Here is a 21,357-nt window from a genome sequence, read left to right on the forward strand (position 1 = left end):
TATTTGAAAACCAAAATGATGTGTGCTATACTAAAATGAAATTGGTCTTTTTACTGTTTTGCTTTAAGAGCCTAAAGATACCCGATTTCCATTTGATGTTTTATTTTTTATTTCTCTCATCCAGTAACTATGTATTTATCTATTTTAATTTAATTTAATTAATTTGTTTATTTTGCCCCCACTGACCACCCTTTCCCGAATCTCTGATAACAGTCATTCCGCTCTCTCCAGGGCAGCATTATTTTTAATATTTCCCTCCCACAGATGAGTGAGAACATAAGAAATTTGTCTTTCTGTGCTCTGCGGATTTCCCTCCTTTGGATATATGCTCTGTAGTGGGATTGCTGGGTCCTCTGTAGTTCTGTTTTTAGTTTTTTGAGGAAGCTCCGTCCTGTTCTGCATGGAAGTTACATTAATTTACTTTCCCACCAACAGTGTACGAGGCTTTCTCCACATCCTCGCTTGCATTCGCTATTGCCCGGCTTTGATAAAAGCTGTTTTAACTGGGGTGACATGAGATGTCCTCGTAGTCTTGATTTTTATTTCTCTGATAATTAATGATGCTGAGCGTTTTTGGTTTTTTTTTCATATTCTTGTAGTCCGTTGTATATCTTCTGAGAAATGGCTTTTCAGATAATTTTGCCTGTTTCTTACTTGGATTATTCGTTTGTTTCCTATAAAGTTGGAGCTTCTTATATATTCTAGTTGAATATATTCTATATTCTAGTTAATCCCGTCAGGTGGGTAGTTTGCGAATATCTCCCCCCTTCTGTGAGTTGCCTCTTTGTTGATTGTCTGCTTTGCTGTGAGTTCTTCAGCTTGGCGGTACGCATTTGTCCAGTTTGGCTTTGGTTATCTGTGCTTTGGTGATATTACTCAAGAAATCATCCCCAAAGCAATGTCCTGAGGCATTTCCTCCATGTTTTCTTTTAGCAGTTTCATGGTTTTAGGCCTCAGATTCAAGTCTGTGATCTACTTCGATTTGATTTTTGTGTATGGTTAGTTTCATTCTCCAGCATATGGCATTCTGCTTTTCCCAGAAGCACTTATGGTGTCGTCTCCCCCCCTATGTCTTGGCACCTTAGTGAAGATGAGTTCATTGTGCCCGGGTGGAGTTAATTGCTGGCTCTCCATTCCGTTCCAGTGGTCTGTGTTTATGTTTTTATGACAGTACCATGATGTTTTGCTTGCTTTGCTCAGTAGTATAATTGAAGTCAGGAAATGTAATCACTTCAGTAATCATATTTTTGCTTTTTGCTCAAGATAGTTTTAGCTATTCTGGGTCATTTGTGGTTCCACATCAATTTGGGGACTATTTTTTCTATTTCTGTGAAGACTGTCATTGGAATTTTGGTGGGTATTGCATTGAATTGTAGATTGGTAGTTTGGACATTTTAACAACATTGATTTTCTTCAATCTATGAATGTGGAATTTCCCCTTTTTTGTGTCCTTTTCAATTTCTTTTTCTTTTTTGCAGTTTTTGGCCAGGGCTGGGTTTGAACTCGCCACCTCTGGCATATGGGGCCGGCACCCTACTCCTATAAGCCACAGGCACCACCCCCCTCCTCTTCAATTTCTTTTATGAATATTTTGTAGTTTTCATTTTAAATATCTTTTACTTCTTTGGTCAAGTTTATTCCTAGATCTTTATTTTATCTGTAGCTATTGTATATGGGATTACTTTCTTGGTTTCTGTTTCAGATCGTTTATTGTTAGCATATAAAAATGCTACCGATTTTTGTGTGTTGACTTCATATCCTACAGCTTTACAGATTTTTATTATTATATATTAGTTAAGAATCAACCACTATGGCAGGCATGGTGCCAGCCCTGTACATTGGGTGATGAAGGAGGTGGATGTGGTGACTGGTGACTGTGCTGGTGGAACATGTTGGGCAAAGCTCCGAAGGCAGGTGTTTAATAGAATCACAATTAAGGGTTGTGGGCAGCATGGTAGGCAGTGTGGAGTGTATCTGAGCCGAGATCCACGCGAGAGGGGCTGCAAGCCTAGGGACGGGGGGGAAGAGCGTGTCTCAGGTGTGTATAGAGACTCCAAAGCAAGAAAGCACTGGAAAATTTGAAGAACCAGAATGTTCTCCATGTGACTAGAACGCAGTCTTAGGGAGCGACAGCGAGTAATGAGGAGCCAGTCCTATGGGGGTCTATATGAATGTTAAATAATTGGAGGCCTTAGCCTAAGGTGACGTGGAAGGTGTAAATGTGTGTGTTATGAAGACGCCAGTGGGATAGGACATGAGGCTAGTTTAGTTGATGGTGAGGTGGAGACAAGTCCACCTATATTTCGGGGAGGTAGGTTGGAGGATGGTCGGGTGAGTGCATTTGGGGAATGAAGTCAAGGACGATGGTCTCTGGCTTGGGCAGTGAGGAGGACGCGCTGATTTATCTACTATAGGAATGTAGGGAGAAGCTGATGCGTGTCCATTTGAACATGTTGTGATTGAGATCTCGCGGGACATCCAAGGTGGCCAAATAAACAAGCCGGAGCTCTGAGGGGAGACCTGACTCGGAAATGGGGTTTGGGAACCGTCAGCACACGGGGATGATATTTGAAGCTGGAGAATGAATGAGATGACCTCACGGGGGTGTGCAGACTGAGAGGAACAGGGGATGTGATGCACAACCGTGAGGAATGCTGACATTCCTGGTCTTATTCAGGGAACAGGAGCCAGCAGAGGATACGTAACATAACCAAACAAAATAAAACATATCAGAGAAGAAGGAGGAGAACCATCATGGCCTGGCAGAGAGCAAGTCATTTGGTGGTCAGCCCTGTCGAACACATCGAAAGATGACATAGTGATTGCAGGGTTCCCTGGGTCTGCCGTCAGAGGTCCTGTGAATACCTCAGAGGAGTGTGTCGAGAAGAGAAGGAGGGGTGCGTGTGCAGCCAAGCCAGAAGTGGTAGCCAGCTGTTCTAAGATTCACGTAGGAATGGAAGGAGAAAAGAGCTGTAACCGAAAGGGAAGGGAGAGAAGTCTTTGTTTATTTCTTTTAAGGTTAGGAAAATGTGGGTGTGGTTAGGTATGGATTGGAATATCTAGCTGAGAGGAAGCAGTGAAAGGCAGGGAGTCACTGAGGACACGGCGTAGCCAGATACAGAGGAGCACAGGTCATGACAGCATCAGAAGCTTCCCAGATGTCCCCCAGCTACATACCGCCCGTTTGCTTGTGGTATGTCTTTGCACCACTTTATTATGAAGTATGGTTTCTTTTAAACAACTTTAAATTGATTATGTTATTTATCCTCATCCCCGATGAAATCATGGGCTTTATAAGTGAGTTGTTTATTTTTCTAATGCACATCTTTATATTAAAGATCAGTACATCTGTGAGCCACTTCCATTCTTCTCTTGTCGGTTAATGGTCTTCAGACCCACTTTGGAAAACACTATGAGAAAAATCAAGCTGATGTATGAGAAGTTACCTGGGGTCCTACTGTTCAAGGGTCTCTCCTGCAGGACCACAAATCCTGGCTGCCTCCCCAGGGAAGTGGGAGAGGAGAGGGCCTTTGGGAGAAGCTACTTGGGAAGTTCTAACCTTGGGGACAAGGGAGAGATTTTGACAGATTTTTCCTGGTTGTTACTGAGAAATTGAAAAGGAAAAATTTGCACAGAGGAGAAAATAGGAAGATAATAGGAATTGGTTGTTGAATTAAGCCAGGAATATTACTTAAACTTTTTCAAGAACTTCACATCCCAGGGACTATAGACTCCTGAGTTCCTTCAGGCATCTTTAGTTGGTTTTATACTGGTACTTTCAGGAAAGGCTGGCAAGGATGTAATGGGCAATGAATTGCTTTACCTTGATACTAAAAGTACATAAAAAGTCTATCATCTGAAGAGATGGAGTCCCAGGAACTCGTTTCCTCTGTGTGGCACCTCTCCCTTGAGCATAACTCATGAACGTTGGTGTTACCCCTCAGTCTCCTAGCGTGACATGGGAACTGAAATCACTAACGTAGCCACCTTGAGAATTAATCGTCTTTTTTGCATTTGTGAAGGTTACCAGTGGTGTTTATAGATTCTGGGAAACAATATCATTTTCAGCAGGAGGAGTGTGTGTACATAGTGTTTCTCAGTCTCTGGGGTCTCCCAAGTGCTGATTATGTCCTGGGAGGGAGCTCTGCTTTGAAAGTGAGGTACCGTCCTTGACCTTTACTTCTCCTTGCTGTTCTGTTCCCAGTTGGTTCGACTGTGCAATGAAGGAGCCCGGAAGATGGAAAGGACCGAGATGATGTATACAATTAACTCCCAGCTGGAATTTAAAATTAAGGTATTCTCTTACCTATGTTTATTAGTTGCTCTTGCTTAAATGTTATCTAAATAGAGACAGTTGAGGGCCACAAAGTGCATAGGAATTTGCTTTTCAAAGAAGAGTCCTAAATTGATTACAGAGAGGCTGGCAGGAGAGGCAGATGCTTCTGGCAAATCTGCAGTTGCTTGTACCAGACTAAGTGGCCTTTCTCCACACTGTGAAGTTAGGTATTATCTAAACAGCACATTTGTTTTTTCCCCAGAAAGACACCGGACATGGGGGCGGGGGGAGTTAAAGTACTAGAATTTTAGAATGGAAAGAGAGTTCTTTGATGTCCTCAAAAAGTCCCCAAAAACAATGGTAGCCCCATGAGACGGACCAGGTTGTTCTCGTAAACCAAATAAAGACGTTCCCGATCCCGCTTGCAAAGCAGATCATTAATGGACAGCTCTTTTTGTTTGTTTTTCTCCCATGACTCCTTTTTGAATATGTGCTGCTTGTTACTCCTTGTCTGATACTGCTCTGGAGCAGATGACAAGATGAACGAAAAAGAAGATAACAGTTAATGGCAAATCTGGGTCACGGCTGGTTCTTCATTGGCTCCCAGCTGAGGTCTTAATGGATGTGAGGGCTTGAGATGGTGATTCTGTTGAGTTTTATAACACATAAATTTAATGAAGCTGTTTTAAATGACTGGTTCTATTTTTCCCCAGTGAAAGTGCTTCTAATTCAGGCAGATGGATTGATAGTGAGCAGCCTTTCATGGTGTTCTGCTGAGAGCAGATTCCCTGCCATGTCATACGGCTTAAAGAAGATAGATGTAGAATAGCTATGTCCTTTCACATGATAAATAAGGAAAAGAAGCCCGGAAAATAATTGTCAGCAGACTCCCTTGGCTAGCGGTGGTAAAATCAGGACGAGGGTCCAGGCATCCTGACTTGTAGGGCAGTGTAGACTCTTCTGCCATAACCTCACAACTCTGCTGGTTTATACACAGAAATGTATATTTCTGTGTAAATATAAAATGTAAAATTGAAGATGATATCTACTTGCTAAAGCAACACACACACTCACTTCAGATAGTTACAATGTTCTCATACAGAAACTGTAAAATGCAAAATTTGCTTTTGCATAAGGTGGCACTCTACCAAGGGCAGTACAGTCAGACTCTGTCTCTACAAAAAAAAAAAAGAAGAAATCTCTGGAAGATTACAGAAGAAACTAGTTATCGGTCGTTACCTGTGGGGGAAGGTGTCAGTGGGTGGATCCAGGCGGATGAGAAGCAGAGAGGGAAGGAGATTTTTCACTTGTTTATAATACTTGCCTTTTTCTTTTAATGCCCTCTTTTGCCCCTACAACAATATTGAATATATTATTTTAAAAAATTTTGCAGGGTCGGGCATGGTGGCTCAAGCCTGTAATCCCAGCACTTGAGAGGCCAAGGTGGGTGGACTGCCTGAGCTCACAGGTTTGAGACCAGCCTGAGCCAGAGCAAGGCCCTTCTCTAAAAATAGCTTGGCCTTTCGCTAGGGGCCTATAGTCCTAGCTACCTGGGCAAGAGGATCATTTGAGCCTAAGAGTTGGAGGTTGCTATGAGCTATGATACCATAGCACTCTACCAAGAGTGACAAAGTGAGATGTTGTCTCAAAAAAAAAAAAAAAAATTGCAGCAGCTGTGTTGGAGGTTGAGTTGGGACATAATGAGACCAAGACAGAAGGCTTGTTAGGAGATGGGTGGCAGATTTGGAGAGACTGTCTTGCAGGGTGCCTGGAGCAGGCCAGGGGCCCTAATGCCCCCGGGCTATCTGGCTGCTGGATGGAGTCACACCATCACAGGTGGGCATCCAGGAGAGGAACTGTTGGTGGGAAGGCAGTAGATTCTATCTAGGCCACATTTGGTTTATGGTACAACTATAACTGATGCTTCTGTAGCTGCTACTACTACGAAAATACTGGTTGAATTATTTACTATGTGCCATTTACATGTAGCCTCATTCTCACAGGAACCCTGTGAACCAACCTTTTATTACCCCAACTTTATAGATGAAGAATCTGAAACTGAAGACACTAAATAATTTACCCAAGATCATAATACCAAGAAGTCTGTAGTGAAGTCTGGATTCAAACCTTTGTCTGATTCCAGAGTCTACATGCTTAACAATGACAGTATAATAATGTGGATCTTTGTCTAATTTGGAGGGAAATAAAATTTGTATGTGTGCATGAACAGATGCATTTTTCATTTTTAAATTCTGAGATTGGGGGTTGGGAAATGTCATGTACTAAACAGTGGCGTAAAGCATCCCTGGGTTGGCATTTAGGAAACCAGTGTAAGTCGTGATCATGGGCTCTGGAGCCCGCCTGCCTGGGTCACGGTAGTAGCTGTACCACTTGTTAGTACATGACTAGTACAACCTTGGGTATTACTTACTTTTTCAAGTCTCAGTTTTCTGAACCGTAAAATGAGGTTGATAATAGTATTTTCCCTTGTGGTGTTATCATGAAGATTAAATTACTTAAGAGCTGTAAAGGACTTGGAGCAGACTTGATTCCTAACAAGCAAACAGTAGAGATTATTGATAAGCTATGCCTGAATAGTTTCGTAGGCACAGTGAGCATGCTGCAGAGTGAATGGGATGTGAAGCAGGTTGAACAGTTGGGCTTTCATTCAAGAAGATTAACTCTAAAGAGGACAGGCTAGTGAGGATAACTTGCAGTGGCACCACATCAAAGGACCATTTCAGTGAACAGTGTTCAGGATATCTTGGCAGTTGTAGAAAAGGAGCTGGGGGGAAAGAATATTAATAAGAAGGGACAAATCAAGGGAATGAGGTCCTAGAGTTGCAGGCAAGATGTTGAAGGCAGGAGATCTCATCCTCTGAAGTGAGAGGAAAGAAGCGACGGGTGTAGAGAGAGAGCTGGTCGGTAAAGCAAGACGATCAAAGAACAGAGGTTAGTTTTTGCCTCAGACCTAGTGGTTTTTCCCTCTAGTTCATTGCTTTCTTTAAAAGTTGCCTCTGTGAGTTGGGAAGAATTCATTTTTCCTCTTGTAATAGATAATTGCCCTTGAAAGTAAGCATGTGGAGAAGTTGAGTGTTCTCAGGCTACCCCATGAGCCCTAAGTTGTGACTGAGTAGGGTGGTGGTATGTTCACTAGTAGAAGCGTTTGCGGGTTGCTTTTGGGGGCCTTGCTAATGAATAGGAGTCCAAGAAATAACAGACAAAATGAAGAACTCTAATGTGTTAAAAAGTCTTTCTGTTGAAGGCAGTTTCACGGTTTCTCAAAAAGTTAAATAAGATTACCAAACAACCCAGCAATTCCACACCCAGGAAAACTGAAAACAGGCATTCAAACAAAAACTTGTATATGAACCTTCATGGCAACTTTGTTGTAATAGCCAAAAAAGTGGAAGTAATGCAAATCAACTGATGAATTGATAAACAAAATATGGCCTCTCCATCCAATAAAATATTATTCAGCTATAAAAAGGAATAAAATGATCATAATGTTAGAACATGGAGGAACCTTGGAGACATGCTAAGTGAAAGAAACCAGATTCAAAGGTCACATATTGTATAATCCCATTTATGTGAAATGTCCAGTATAGGAAAACTCCCAGAAGGAGTGGGAGTGACGACTTAATGCATAGGAGGGTTTTTTATTTTTGAGGTAATGAAAATATTCTGGAAATAGCATATTTTGCATGTGAAATGCACTCTTGTGTGTAATGCACACCCATGGTTTTGGTCCAAACTTTTAGGAAAATGAGAAATGTGGCCAGCTCTTGGCTGGGAGAGACACATCTGGGGAGGGCTAACCTGAGACCACACCGCTGCCCATCCTGGGAAGGCCGCCCCTTATCTCTCTTCTGCATCCTACCCTTCTTGCCACATTAGGGGCCACAGCCCAGCTGGCTAGACCCGTGAGAGGGCCACCTGCCTATGGGCAGCCGGGCAGCTCCCGGGGGCCTTCACGAGGCTCTTTGTCCCCTCCACACAGCCAGGCCTGGGGCCTTGGACCTCACTCCACTTGGGCCCAGCCTGCCTCGCCAGCCCCACCACTGCCCCCTTCCCTGCTTGCAGTGCTGGGCGGAGGCTGCTCCAGCATCGCTCCCACCAGATCAGATCCTCCTGGACTGGAACCCTGTGTGGCTGCTCCAGCATGGCTCCCACCAGATCAGATCCTCCTGGACTGGAACCCTGTGTGGCTGCTCCAGCATGGCTCCCACCAGATCAGATCCTCCTGGACTGGAACCCTGTGTGGCTGCTCCAGCATGGCTCCCACCAGATCAGATCCTCCTGGACTGGAACCCTATAAGCCTGACAGGCTCAGGAGGGCAGGGGTGGCAGCCCCGGGAGGCCTCCTGGGATTCCCCCCCTCTGAGGCCTCCTATCCTTGTGCAATGTGCATCCTTATTTTTCCCTCAAAAATTTGGGCAAAAAAGCATGCATTAGACACAGCAAAATACAGTAGATAGTGGTGCTCACCGGACAACATTGTGACAACTAAAAGCCACTGAGTTATATGTACTCTTTGAAGTAAGTAGTGAGATGGTGAATTTAATGTCACGTAAATTTTACCTTGTTTTCTTAAGAGTTTTTCTTTCTTCTTCAGAAGCTCTTCCGCGTCTTGCTGCCCCATAACATTTGTCGTGTCTTATGCTGAGGCTAGCTTTCTAGGATGCTGAGTAACGCAGGAAAGAATCACTTCCGGACTGTTTAGGACTTGCTCGTGAATTTCCTTTCCTCCTGGTTTGTGGTTCATACCTGGATTCCCATCTCAGAGCTCCCTTACTGGAGGAATTCACTCATGCCCTCTCTGGGACGTTTTGATATCTTTTATTTTGGTGATTTAATAATCTCTTTAAGAGAAACTGCCTAAATGGGTTTAGTGTTCTAACGAGAACTTTGAAACACAAACCATTTACAATATCAGATTTTTTTGTTTTTCAAAAGAAGCACCAACATATTGAAAGCCACTGTCAAGTCCGGGTCTTTAGGAAGAAATTTAGTTTTGTCTAGTGGTGCATGAGGAGTTCATAAGAACCAATATACTTTAAAACAATAAAACGTTTGCAAAACCTTCCTTTTCCCACCCCCTAAACTAAGAGCAGTCAGAAGGCGGCGTGCACGCTGGAACTTAACCATGCTACAGCGGTCGGTTCACAGGCTTACACGCAACAGGGAGGCAGCCCTGAGTTTCCCGTAATTGCAGGACCCTCAGCAGGACCCGGCCTGACACGGGGGCGTTGTGGTGACCTCTCCTGTGTGCTGACTGGTTCTCCAGCATTGTTTAAGCAGTCTTTCTCTCTGTTTGTTGACCTTTAAGGTCTCAGCTGTCCCTGTTGGTTAATTGTCTGATTTGAGATTTTTGGTGCTGGAAACTTCGTGAACTCCCTTAAGAGGCAGTTTTGAAAAGCTTGGGGTTAGCCATAATCTGTTACCTTCCTTTTTAAACTTTCAGGAAAATAGTATATAGCTAATGAGCAACCTTCTTATAAAAGCTCTGTATAAAGCTTTCAAGAAATATGAAATCCTTTCTTAGCTTTCTCATTTCCTCTCTAATATCTTCAATATCCTTTTGCTATTTTTAATCATTATTCCTTGAAAAGGATGACATGTGATTGCACCACATTACTACATTATGTTTCGTGTGTCAGAGAACTTTTGCTTACTTATGAGGATAGTCTTTTAAAACAGATTTTGGGCAGTAAACATTTCTGGTAACTGGAAAAAAAAAAAAAAAAAAGGAAGAGCTATGAAGGGTAGGGATGATTCTGTGGTTTTGAGAACCTTCCAGTTGGCTGTACAAGACTGAATCAAGAAAAAAAAAGCATTCAATTCCTTGGAGATAGCCTTTTGAATGGGGTTATGGTGGATTATTTGGGAAGAACTGTATTTTCACAGCCCGAAAGTGGTGTGATGTTTTCAAGGATGAACCTCTATTAGAAGAAACTTAACAGCAGGTGTTCTCATGCGTATGGCTGAGTAGATAGTCCCTCAACAGCACATAAGTGTATGGGATTTTTTCCTTTTCTTCTTGAAAAAGCCTTTTTATAGTTTTCTCTTGTTAGTTACTGTATGTTTTTCTGTATGTTTAGATTCTGATTTGTGACATTAAAAGTAAGTGCAGTTGATACTGATAAATTTTATTACCAGGCTTCCCAATACTAAGTGACTCCTTTCAGTTTTCTTTTTCAATCAAGAATTAATAGAAAGGTCGTAATTTTTGATTGACCCTCTGTCATTTTCTCATGAAATTTTAGTTTCATCTTGACAAGTTAATTTTTTTTACGTTGGAAGATAAATTGTTCTTTTTCATTTTTCCTTGACAAAAGCACTTCTCTAGTTAGATTTCAGGATCATGTGTCTATAAAATAATGATGCATACCATAGTACGTATCGTTCATTTGAATATAGGTTTTATCTTTTACTTCCTATCATCTTAGAAGGATTTTAATTAGGCTTTGGGCACTGAGTTTTTCTCTTTTTGTAGCCTTTTCCTTTAGTCTCCTCTTCCCGGTGGTTGATAAAGAGAGGTGAGTTGACGGCCTACGTAGAAGACACGGTGCTTTTCTCAAAAAGGACATCCAGACAGCAAGTTTACTTCTTTCTCTTTAACGACGTGCTCATCATCACCAAGAAGAAGAGGTAAGTCTTTGTCCGGTGTTGCTGGTTAGACATCCAGCTTTAATCCAGTGTTGCTGGTTAGACATCCAGCTTTAAAGTTCTGTAATTCAAATGCCTACCGGAGTGACTGCCTTTAAAAGCTGGAGATGTTGGATGTCTAGTTTCTACATATGGAATCGTAATTGCATCTGTGCTTAAATTAAGACTTGAATCATCATCAGCATCATAATTCTAGCCAGATCTGTTGAGATTTTACAAGTGTGCAATCCATTGTTGTAAGCGTTTGCACATTTTTATCACTGAATTCTCATACTGTCCCTGGGAAGGCAATAGTGTTATTATTCTCATTCAGTGTTTTTCAAACTTCTGCCGCAGAGCCTTTGAGTATAACAGATTAACATTGGTCCAGTGGAGAACAGGCTGGAGAGCTACTCCAGTGCTCCTTGTAGCGTAATTTAAAATGCGCTGCCCTAGTGATGGTTTGTGGGAAGTTTCCCTGTCACTGAGATGGTGTTAGCCGTGCTCCCCTCCCTTTCGAAGGGAACATGGAATGCAGGTTGATTGGCAGAGTGTTTATTCCTCTTACCTTGGACTTCTGCTTGTATATCTGTGTCCAGCTCCAGGAGCCCAGGAAGAATACTGTGGAAGACCTTTCTTTATGGAATTTCTTCTCTCAAATGGTTCCTACTCTTAACACACACACACACACACATACCCTCTGCTCTGCCTTTCTCTAGGAACATTCTTTATTAAAATGTGCCTTATGCATGTAAGGATGTAAAATATTTTCCTGCTAGACTGACATAAATATCCCATCTTTCCTAGAATATGGATTTAGAGTAAAAACATCAATCTGTTGTGTGTTTTTTCCACATGTGGAGGAAATGATGATGGGCTGAATTGATGGCACATAATTGGAGTAGTGTAGTTCCTGGGATATAATGTAGGCACGGTGAAGAGAATCACAGAAACAGATCCTTATTAAAATATAAAATAGACTGCATATTGTTTACATGCTATTTTAAGTTGAATTGCTGACCTTAGAGCTTGGGAATTCACATTAAATTAAAACAAACTGAGCTTTTCTTTTTGCTCCTTTTAATCAGACGATATTATGAATTATTTCAGCTGCTTGGATATTTAGCTGAAACAAAAACTTTGTATGGTCTGACTTGAACAGCCGTAATATGACAATGATAAATACTTAAAAATGCTTATAATTTTTTTTTAAGAAAATAGCATTTTCATATCTCCAAGGAAAAATGATTTCTTTTACCTGGGGTAGTCTAAATAGTTCTAGTAGCTAAGTAGATTTTATAAATACAGATTGGAGAAGAATTATAGTTATTATATTTTTATGTTTTGTTGGTTTCCTATGAGATAGCATGTTTCCTTGGCTTTCTTCAAGATGTTTTGTTTTTAGGGGAGAGTAATTATATATGTCTTTTCAAATGACAGAACTTTTAACATCTTCCAGCTGTTGGAATATTTGTTCTGTCTCAATGGACCAAAAACTTTAACTAAACTTTTGATTTCAGTGATCACATTGACAGTACCAAGCCAATTTTAAATATAAATATAGTTTTGGTCATGATGACTTCTGTGACTTGATGAAAACATTAAGGGGATTTAAACCAGTACAGTAAAACTTTTATTCTTGTACTTGCACAGAATTACTCAATAAATACAAACGTTTGATAGTTAAGATTAAGATACATGCTGTTCTATTTACCAGTGTACTGTGCCCTCCACTGGTGGTTTTGCCATGATATTTAATGTTCCTCTCTTAGGTAGCCTGCATTTATTTGCTTAGGTATATTTGAACTGGTGTTGTTAATAAAAAAAAAGAAAAAGATAAACAGCTCCAATGGAGTGGGCAATCTGAGTACCTTATTTTGCCTTTACCCAAACTGGGAATTTCTAACCTAAACAAATGAGTTTATCATAGTTCTAGGGTGCTCTCAATTCTGGGAGTGGAGGCCCAACTTGTTTGTGTCCTGAATATGTGGTAAGGTGACAGGCAGACCAGGGGAGCTTGATAAACAGGGTTGGGTAACAATGTTCAGAATGCACGTCCGTATTTATACTACAGCTTTAAGGAGGCTGCTGCAAATGCTTTGCATGCCACAGGCTGCAGCAGAGGAGATACAATGGCTTTAAGTAAGGCAATAATTTAGGCTTGGCTATGAAGTACAGATAAAGGATAATTACCTATGCCAGATCTTTGGGACTGATTCAACTAACCACTGCCTAATTTTAATGCCCGGGTTCACTCCAGGGGCTTAGCTGCTGGGTCTCCAGTGGTTTTCAGCTTCAGGGAGGCTTCCCAGCTAGTAGGGGAGGCTGCTCCCGAGGGCAGTTACTCTTCTTCTTCCAGTCCTGACTGGCAGGTGGTTTATGCCGAGCATGTTTCATAGATTGCTGAGGTGCGCGGCGGAGCATGTATTACCGCTGGTCCCTGCAGAACTGGGCGTGGTTAGTAGCTTTGGGGTTGTCTTTGAGGACAGGAATTTTCACCTTTTAGAATATTGAAAGAACGTTTAATTTTTTAAATTTTTTAGAAATGGGAATCTCGTCACGTTGCCCAGGGCGGAGTGCAGCGGCCATTCACAGATACAATCACAGCACGCTGTAGCCTTGAACTCCTGGCCCCAGATGACCCCCACTGTCTCCACCTTCCCAGTAGCTGGGGCTCTGGCAATCCACCACTCTGCTTGGCTCTTTAAAAGAAAGTTTCAAGTTTTCAATAGCTCAGAGCTGCTTGTGAGTCATTCTGAGTTTTACTACTCTGAATGAGATCATGAATGCTTTGGTATCTGAAGCTTTGACTTGAGGTTACCTGGGGAATGAGCAGGCTTCTCAACCTTGGTGCTGTTGACATTTTATTAGGGTTGGGAGAGGGCTGTCCAGTGCAGTGCAGATGTTTTAGCAGCGTCACCAGCCTCTACCCACTGTTTTCTGTAGCACCTTCCTTCAGCTGTGACAATCAAAAATGTCTCTGGATGTTTTTTGGAGGGGCAGACAAAAATCGCTTTCAATTGAGAACTATTGTACTCAAGTGATGGCAAACTAAACCAGCATTGCCATCAGAGTAGTGAAGATGTGTAACTCTTATCAGACCTGACACAATAATACCGTATTATAAAAATAATGTGTATCAAGTTCTACCCATAGTTTGATGAATAATCACTTATTATATTATCCATTTGTGCCTAATAACTCAATGTAATTGACTCATTATAAACTACACCTACAGGTACAACCATGTGAGTTCCTAGTCTTAAAATACAAAAACTGAATTCAAGACCTAGATAGATTCTAACTCCCAGGAGATATATTTTGTAAGGTAGTTAACTGTCTTCTTGTTCTGATTTAGTCCTTTATGTCTAGCTTAGGCCTTTCTTCCAAATTTTGCTTAAAGCTAAAGGCAAATTTTAATTCCGTGTATTAGTTTCTTACAGCCTCTGTATCAAAATACCACAAACCAGATGGCTTAAAACAATAAGAATTTTTTATCCCACAATCCCGAGGCCAGAAGTCCAGTAAGGTGTTGGCAGGGTCGTGCTCCCTCACATGGGCTCTGTGAAAGGACCGTCCCCTACCTCTACGGCACCGCTGGTTTCCTGGTGTCCCTTGGCTTGTGTCCTCATGTGGGCTTCTCTCTGTTGCCCCTGTATGTCTCTAAATGTCCCCCTCCTTATAAAGACGGTATACAGTTGGAGTGGATGCGGGGTACAGTTGGAGTGCATGCGGTGTACAGTTGGAGTGGATGCGGGGTACAGTTGGAGTGGATGCGGGGTACAGTTGGACTGGATACGGTATACAGTTGGAGTGGATGCGGGGTACAGTTGGACTGGATACGGTGTACAGTTGGAGTGGATGCGGTGTACAGTTGGAGTGGATGCGGGGTACAGTTGGAGTGGATGCGGGGTACAGTTAGAGTGCATATGGTGTACAGTTGGAGTGGATGCGGGGTACAGTTGGAGTGGATGCGGTTGTACAGTTGGAGTGGACGCGGGGTACAGTTGGAGTGGACGCAGGGTACAGTTGGAGTGGATGCGGTTGTACAGTTGGAGTGGATGCGGTGTACTGTTGGAGTGGACGCGGGGTACAGTTGGAGTGGATGCGGGGTACAGTTGGAGTGGATGCGGTTGTACAGTTGGAGTGGATGCGGTGTACAGTTGGAGTGGATGCGGGGTACAGTTGGAGTGGATGCGGTTGTACAGTTGGAGTGGATGCAGTGTACAGTTGGAGTGGATGCGTTGTACAGTTGGAGTGGGTGCGGTTGTACAGTTGGAGTGGATGCGGGGTACAGTTGGAGTGGATGCGTTGTACAGTTGGAGTGGGTGCGGTTGTACAGTTGGAGTGGATGCGGGGTACAGTTGGAGTGGGTGCGGTTGTACAGTTGGAGTGGATGTGGGGTACAGTTGGAGTGGATGCGGGGTACAGTTGGAGTGGATGCGTTGTACAGTTGGAGTGGGTGCAGTGTACAGTTGGAGTGGGTGCGGTTGTACAGTTGGAGTGGATGCGTTGTACAGTTGGAGTGGGTGCGGTTGTACAGTTGGAGTGGATGCGTTGTACAGTTGGAGTGGGTGCGGTTGTACAGTTGGAGTGGATGCGGGGTACAGTTGGAGTGGGTGCGGTTGTACAGTTGGAGTGGATGCGGGGTACAGTTGGAGTGGATGCGGGGTACAGTTGGAGTGGATGCGTTGTACAGTTGGAGTGGGTGCGGTTGTACAGTTGGAGTGGATGCGTTGTACAGTTGGAGTGGGTGCGGTTGTACAGTTGGAGTGGGTGCGGTTGTACAGTTGGAGTGGGTGCGGTTGTACAGTTGGAGTGGATGCGGGGTACAGTTGGAGTGGATGCGTTGTACAGTTGGAGTGGGTGCAGTGTACAGTTGGAGTGGGTGCGGTTGTACAGTTGGAGTGGGTGCGGTTGTACAGTTGGAGTGGATGCGGGGTACAGTTGGAGTGGATGCGGGGAACAGTTGGAGTGGGTGCGGTTGTACAGTTGGAGTGGGTGCGGTTGTACAGTTGGAGTGGATGCGGGGTACAGTTGGAGTGGATGCGGGGTACAGTTGGAGTGGATGCGTTGTACAGTTGGAGTGGGTGCGGTTGTACAGTTGGAGTGGATGCGTTGTACAGTTGGAGTGGGTGCGGTTGTACAGTTGGAGTGGGTGCGGTTGTACAGTTGGAGTGGATGCGGGGTACAGTTGGAGTGGATGCGTTGTACAGTTGGAGTGGGTGCAGTGTACAGTTGGAGTGGGTGCGGTTGTACAGTTGGAGTGGGTGCGGTTGTACAGTTGGAGTGGGTGCGGTTGTACAGTTGGAGTGGATGCGGGGTACAGTTGGAGTGGATGCGGGGTACAGTTGGAGTGGGTGCGGTTGTACAGTTGGAGTGGATGCGGGGTACAGTTGGAGTGGATGCAGTGTACAGTTGGAGTGGATGCGGGGTACAGTTGGAGTGGATGCGTTGTACAGTTGGAGTGGGTGCAGTGTACAGTTGGAGTGGATGCGGGGTACAGTTGGAGTGGGTGCAGTTGTACAGTTGGAGTGGATGCGGGGTACAGTTGGAGTGGATGCGGTTGTACAGTTGGAGTGGATGCGGTGTTCAGTGGGCAGGTTCCCTTCTCCTGTTAGCTCTATGTTCAAATTATGAATTCCCTTTCATTTCTAAAAATATGTGATTTTGTATTCTCCTTCATTATATATAGTATATGTGTGTATATTATATGTGTATGTGCACACATATATGTAGATATACACATACAAGTTCTTTTTTTTTTTTTTTTTTTTTGAGACAGAATCTCACTTTGTCACCCTTGGTAGAGTGCCGTGGCATCACAACTCACAGCAACTTCAAACTCTTGGGCTCAAATGATCTCTTGCGTCAGTCTACCGAGTAGCTGGAACTATAGGCACCTGCCACAATGCCCGACTATTTTTAGAGACGGGTTTTCACTCTTGCTCAGGCTGGTCTCAAATTCCTGAGCCCAACTTCACCCACCTTTGCCTCCTAGATTGCTAGGATTACAGGTGTGAGCCACTGCACCTACCATACAAGCTTTTCTTATACAGAAGAAAAGTGTGTATTTAGAATTAGCTAGCTGGAATGTTTAGATGATCCTAATTTTGTTGGCAGCATCCAGGCATCATGGTCAAGATCCTGATCAGGGTGCTGACCATGGCCATGTCAGTGTCACAGAGCTTCTTCGCAGCCTGTTTGCTCTGCTGCTTGTTTTTGGCCTTGGCATCCCCAGTCGGATTCGGGTGCGTTGTTGTCTCCTGTCTTCATGGCCAGCTCAGTGGCCGGGGAAGGCTTGGCGGTGGTGTAGTGGTTCTCCTGGGAGAACTCTTTTGAGGACATTCAGGCTGCTTTCAGAGCTGCGGGGTCTTCGGCCACCAGGGGGTGAGTGGTTATGTGTGGATCTTTTCTTGTGGCAGTGGATACATTTGGCTATTGCCTCTTGACTCCACAGCTTTTGCTTTGGGGGAGCCTTTGGGAAGGGCAGGGGCTTTCTTCTTCACTTTCAGTGCCGTCTTCATGAAAAGGAAGATAAACATTTTTCATTATTTAATTTTGGCAGAAACAAATCTGGAGGTTTGTTGAGCATGTGGCTTCTCCTATTCTCTGAAGTTTGATCCATGTACTTACCTGTAAATGCCACACAACCTCAATAGGAAAAATCATTGAAGGCTATTTGTAAAACTGTGCCCTATAGAGGAAATTTTTTTTGCTTATTTTTGTTTTGTATTTTTATATCAACTAGTGTCTTGGACTACAAATGTACTCATTCAAAAGAGTTTAATTAACAAAACTGCTGAGTTCTCCCTCCCTCTCTGACACACACACGCACACACACACACACACACTCAAGAAACAAAAACTAAGAAGTCAAGTGAATTTGGGAAAGCCTAAACACTCTGTTCCCCTTTGGGAGATTTGATCATCAGGCAGGCTTTTGATTTGCAGATATCAAAATTCCCTGATAACAGTAGCAGCTTAAGCAGTAAAGAGTTCTCTCCCAGCACAGTAAGACCAAACCTGAGCAGTCCTTGTCTGGGGACTGCCCCGTTCCCTCTCGAATCCGGAACTGAGCCCCTTCCCATTCGGCAGCTGCGGGTTGCTCACTTTTGGCCCCATGCACAGAGCCTGGGGATGTGTCTGATCCTACAGGTCCAGGCTTCATAGCTTCTTTCAAAGACAAGCAAGGGAGGTGAGGGGGAGGAGCCTGCCCAAAGGGGGCTTTCGCTTTTGTTTTTTAAAACCCTACCCATACAATCCCCAGAAGACTTCTTATACCCCATGGTTCATGCTTGGGTCACACGACTTCTTCTCAGTAGAAGGGAAGCTGGAATGTGAGCCTCTGACCAGGAGAAATGGAAGAGCCGTTCTCGTTTGGGTTCAGTCATGGTACATCCCCTGTTCTGGGCACAGAGTCCCCTGCTGGGCACAGGGGGCTGGATGGAGAAGGAAGCAGGAGAGCATGGCAGCCAATTAGATGCAGGTAAGTCCGGCCACCACTAGGAAACCCACTTTTCCACAGAACACCTTTTAACATACAAGTAGTCCCCCATAATTTGGGAAGCAGAAAGAGCTATTTAAAAGTATTGGCTAACACCTTGCCTTTAAGATAACTGGGATGGGGACATTAGTTTCAAAGGAGACAGACGTGAGTGGAGGTTTAGAACTCACCTCCTTTGGTGTGGTGTCAGTCATCCAGGAAAGGTCTGGTGGCCCTGCCCGTTTGCTCCAGCAGCCCAGCTGTGCCCTTCAGTACACATAGAGGGCGCAGAGTGGTGGCCCTTGTCTGAATGCCGACACGTAGTGCAGTCTTGTCGACTGTAACAGTAAATGAGATCAGCTCCTGATTTGTTTTTCATTCTTCTTCTCAGTTCTCGACCCCGGAGTGACTGAGCCAGGAAGTTTTCAGGCCTTCCTCCTCGTTAGATCAGTAGTAGTAAGGGCAATGAGACGACAGGGCGCTTTGTCACCAAGCGCAGACTGTGTGCTATTTGCCGCACTCAATGTGCATGTGCAGCATAGCATTGAATTATCACAGTCATCTGATATTATTAGCATTTTACAGATGAAGACACTGAGGAAAAAAGAGACAAAATATCTTCTTAAAGTCTTTGGGCAACGCCAGGATTTCAAGCTGAGCATCTCACACCAGAGGCTCAGTTTCTTCGTTTTCATCAGTTTTTATTTCGTTTTTCTAGAATGCTTTCTTTCCCCTTCTCCCTTATCCTGTAATGTGATTGGGAAAACCTAGAAACATAACACCTTCTTTGTTGGTTTTGAGCAGCACCCTTTCCAAAGCAAGTTTTCCTTGAGTATTTTTATAGCTTTACTGGATGTAGGAGGAAACTGGAAGCAGCACCAAATTGTGTTTGCAGCTTTTCCTCTGCCTTTAGCTGACCTGGGCTCTGAATCCGAGGAAGGGTTTCCCTTTCATAACATTTCCTTCCTGCAGACATTGAAGGCAGCAGATTTTCCCTTCCTGATTCCTGCTGCCGTAAAGACTATAGATATTGACATAACTTGAGCTTTGTGACTTGATACAAATCCTCAGGCTTTATAAAAATAATTTTCTATAATAGAAAACTACCAGGTCATTGTCTTAAGGTTGGAGACTTCACTTAGAACTTGCGTTTTTCCCACTGGATACCCATAAATTGGGTATCCAGTGGCTGAAAGCTGTGGAAGCTCTTTGGAAATGGTCAGGGCCTAGTTTGGTGCCATTTTTGAGTTTTTCCATGAGAATGCTCGTTCCCATTATAAAAACTTACAGTCATGTGACATCACCTGTCTTCTTTTATCGAATAAACTCCTTCCTGAGGAAATTAACTTTAAGAGTGTCTTGGATAAAGAAGGGCAGTGAGACGCACCCCAACCTCTTTGATTCCTGCAAAGTAAAACTTCGTTGTTTCTGGCTATTGTGGCTCTAGTTCTAAACTCGAGATGGTGACACGGGTGGAAGAGACATGAACGCTCCAGTTTCTTTTTCCTCCTCTCTTTTTCTCTCACCGCCCCTGCACCCCGATTGCCCTGATGTTTTTAGGTGTTGTTTCCCCCAGTCTCTAAGGAGCTTTGGCCTTATCATCCAGCTTTGTACGTCTGCCTCTTCCAAGAAGCACGATTTCAGAACTGGGCTCCAGTCCTGGCCACGTGTCCTCCAGCAACTTACTTTTAATCTGTCAAAGCCTCGGTGTTCTGTGTGCAGAATGGGTCTAATCATGGCATCTCTGTCACGGAGCTTCTGTGAGAACTGAGATAATGCACTTGAAGCTCTTACCACCGTCAGTGTGAGCAGGCCCCGCTGAGTGGCTGAGGCATTGTGACCATCTCGGACATTAATACGGTGCTTCTCTCTCTGAAGATCTGGCCGTAAGTCAGATTACCACCCGTCCACCTGTAGAACATATTATTGTTTAAAAAACTGGTTGAAAACCTTTATCCCATTGCTGCCACACAGCTGAAAGCTGTGGCACGCTCTGGCACCAGACCTAGATTTAATTTAAGGCCTCTAATATAAGAGCATTTTAGGAGTAAACGTTGTTAACTCCATGCTTTTCCTTCCCCATCAAACCCACATCAGACAGCAAGTGAGTGAAGGATAACCATCAATCTACTTTTATTATTTCTACTACTGTTATTTATAATAATATAATAATAATAATCTACTACTATTATTATTATTTATAAATTGGTGGGAATCGATCCCCTTGCAACGTCCCTCACAACTGACGAGGAGACACAACAGCAATGTGGCTGAAAACAGTGAATCAAGTTGTTTATTTTCCTTTTCACTGATGTGTGTCAGAGGTGGTGCTTGTGAATTAGACTGTGTCATGTAGGGGTGTATGGGGTTGCTCTGTAATTTCGAGTAACTCTTTATCCACTTAAGAATCTGCCTTCCTGCCCTTCAGAGCTTGCTGAGTTTTGATTATTCCAGAGAGAAAAGGCTTCAGTAAGACACCGATAGACTCTTGGAGCTGCCCACCTGCTCCTTGTCAAAAACGATGGGTTTGGGGCATCCCGTGGGCAGCCCCAGAGGAATCTGGCCATCCATGGCAGGGGGGCTCCTGATCTTGTGGTTCCCTGGCCATCTTTTCTTATCTTCCCCATGAACGTGTTCCTCATCTCCACTTTTTACTATATTAGTGACAAGGAAATGGGATGTTTGTGGCATGTTTGTTAGTCTTCAGGATTCTTTTGAGGAACTGAGTAAGTCAGGGTTTTGAAGTCAATTTCTGGGTAAATATTGTGCCTTTTTTTGTGGTCTCATTGCTTGCCAAATTATGAATTTCTTGACATGGGTATTTTTGGCTATAATTATGCATAATCCACTTAAGCTTTTGCAAAGTATGTATAATTATCAGGCTTGTAACAGAATGTTAAATGGATGGTGTTTGTTAGGAAAATATACAAGAAAAAAAAATATGTCC

General features: G+C 43.6%; 1 protein-coding gene across 1 annotated transcript in view; it reads left to right on the forward strand.

Annotated features, from left to right (window-relative positions):
* ARHGEF26 (Rho guanine nucleotide exchange factor 26) overlaps positions 1–21,357 on the forward strand; it is a 128,183-nt gene that overhangs the window by 75,294 nt on the left and 31,532 nt on the right. The window contains exons 10-11 of the mRNA XM_053599313.1: positions 4,205–4,294; positions 10,773–10,927. Of these exons, the coding sequence (XP_053455288.1) occupies positions 4,205–4,294; positions 10,773–10,927 (245 nt within the window). The remainder of the gene's footprint in view (positions 1–4,204; positions 4,295–10,772; positions 10,928–21,357) is intronic.

This window comes from Nycticebus coucang, chromosome 8 (genome assembly GCF_027406575.1).
Source record: "Nycticebus coucang isolate mNycCou1 chromosome 8, mNycCou1.pri, whole genome shotgun sequence".
Lineage (NCBI taxonomy): Eukaryota > Metazoa > Chordata > Mammalia > Primates > Lorisidae > Nycticebus > Nycticebus coucang.